The sequence below is a fragment of the Corylus avellana genome, chromosome 11 (assembly GCF_965113065.1).
Source record: "Corylus avellana chromosome 11, dhCorAvel1.hap1.2, whole genome shotgun sequence".
NCBI lineage: Eukaryota > Viridiplantae > Streptophyta > Magnoliopsida > Fagales > Betulaceae > Corylus > Corylus avellana.
Window position 1 is genome coordinate 16,226,257 of NC_142500.1, and position 1,282 is coordinate 16,227,538.

Genomic DNA, 1,282 nt, shown 5'->3' on the forward strand with positions numbered 1-1,282 from the left:
TGTATGGATGTGAGAATTCCATTTGAAAGGAGCAGGATCTGCTAACATTAGCCACCATACAAAGATCGATAACAGCACTGAAGCCTTTTTGTACAATTTTATACATTAGTAACCGTTGGATTATTAACGTGTATTCACGTAGATAATTACGGGGGGAAATGGAGGAGAAGATGGATTGCATTGATGTCTCCCTCTCTCTCTCTCTCTCTCTCTATACATATATATATATATATATATATATATATATCTTTCAAGCTCGCCGTTATCGATCTCTCCACTACCTCTTCCTTTTAAGCGGCGGCCACCGTCTCGCTCTTGCTCGACGCCTTGGCCGACGCCGTGGAAGGTGACCCGTGGCGGCCGTCTTTCTTTGACGCCACGGTGCACTTCTCTTTTCTCTCGTCTTGCTTCATCTGTTGCTCCCTGCACTCTAAACTACAAAACGCCGTATCCCCCCTGTAAATATTATTCACCAAAAACAACAAAAAACAAAAAAAACAAAAATCATTAAAGTAATGCAACCAACACGAACCCTAATACTATAATCTGTCATACAATTAAGAAATCAAACTCAGAGAGAGAGAGACACACACACACAGGGAAGTAACATAGAAATAATAAAAGTCTGAGATTCGAGAAACATTTTTTATTTTATTATATGAATCAATATAGAATTTTCCCGAGTTGAGATTTTATTTTTCACAAGATTCTTGTCTATAAAGGATAGATGCTGTAATTAATTGGCATGTATACAAATCTTGAACAACGGAATTAAAGGAATCATTTAAGGTGGGGATAACAAAACTCTTCAACAAGATCTCAACGATAAAACTAAAGTTTTGTGATAAAGGTTGGAAAAGAGAAAAGCAAAAAAATATACCTATACATGTAGATGTCACGGCCAGGTGCCAGGCGACGTTTACAGAGGCCGCACGTGTGAAGAAAGTGAGCGGTGTCGATGAAATGATCACCGGAGTTCCTCCTCTGGATCGATCTCGGTGACGTCATCGGCGACAAACGTTGGTCGTATCCTCCATTGGGAACGAAGTTCATGTTGTGAGCTACGGGCCCTTCTGCTGGGCCCGCAGCTGTTGTATACTCATCGGACGGTTCCTGAGGTTCCAAGACGGTAGGATCGACGGTGATCCCAGACATGCTCGCTGTTCTCTTGATTGGAGGGCGTGGACGCTTCCCAAGCAACATCTTCTTCTCTACTATGGACAAAAACACAGAGAGCGAGAGAGAGAGAGAGAGAGAGTGAGAGGACTGAGGGAGTGAGAAT

General features: G+C 42.2%; 1 protein-coding gene across 1 annotated transcript; it reads right to left on the reverse strand.

Annotated features, from left to right (window-relative positions):
• Positions 1-1,282, reverse strand: LOC132166318 (FCS-Like Zinc finger 5). The gene is made up of 2 exons (XM_059577116.2): positions 881-1,282; positions 1-456 (listed from the first exon to the last, which is right to left on the reverse strand). The coding sequence occupies exons 1-2, from the start codon at positions 1,201-1,203 to the stop codon at positions 291-293; spliced, it is 489 nt and encodes a 162-aa protein (XP_059433099.2). The 5' UTR covers positions 1,204-1,282; the 3' UTR covers positions 1-290.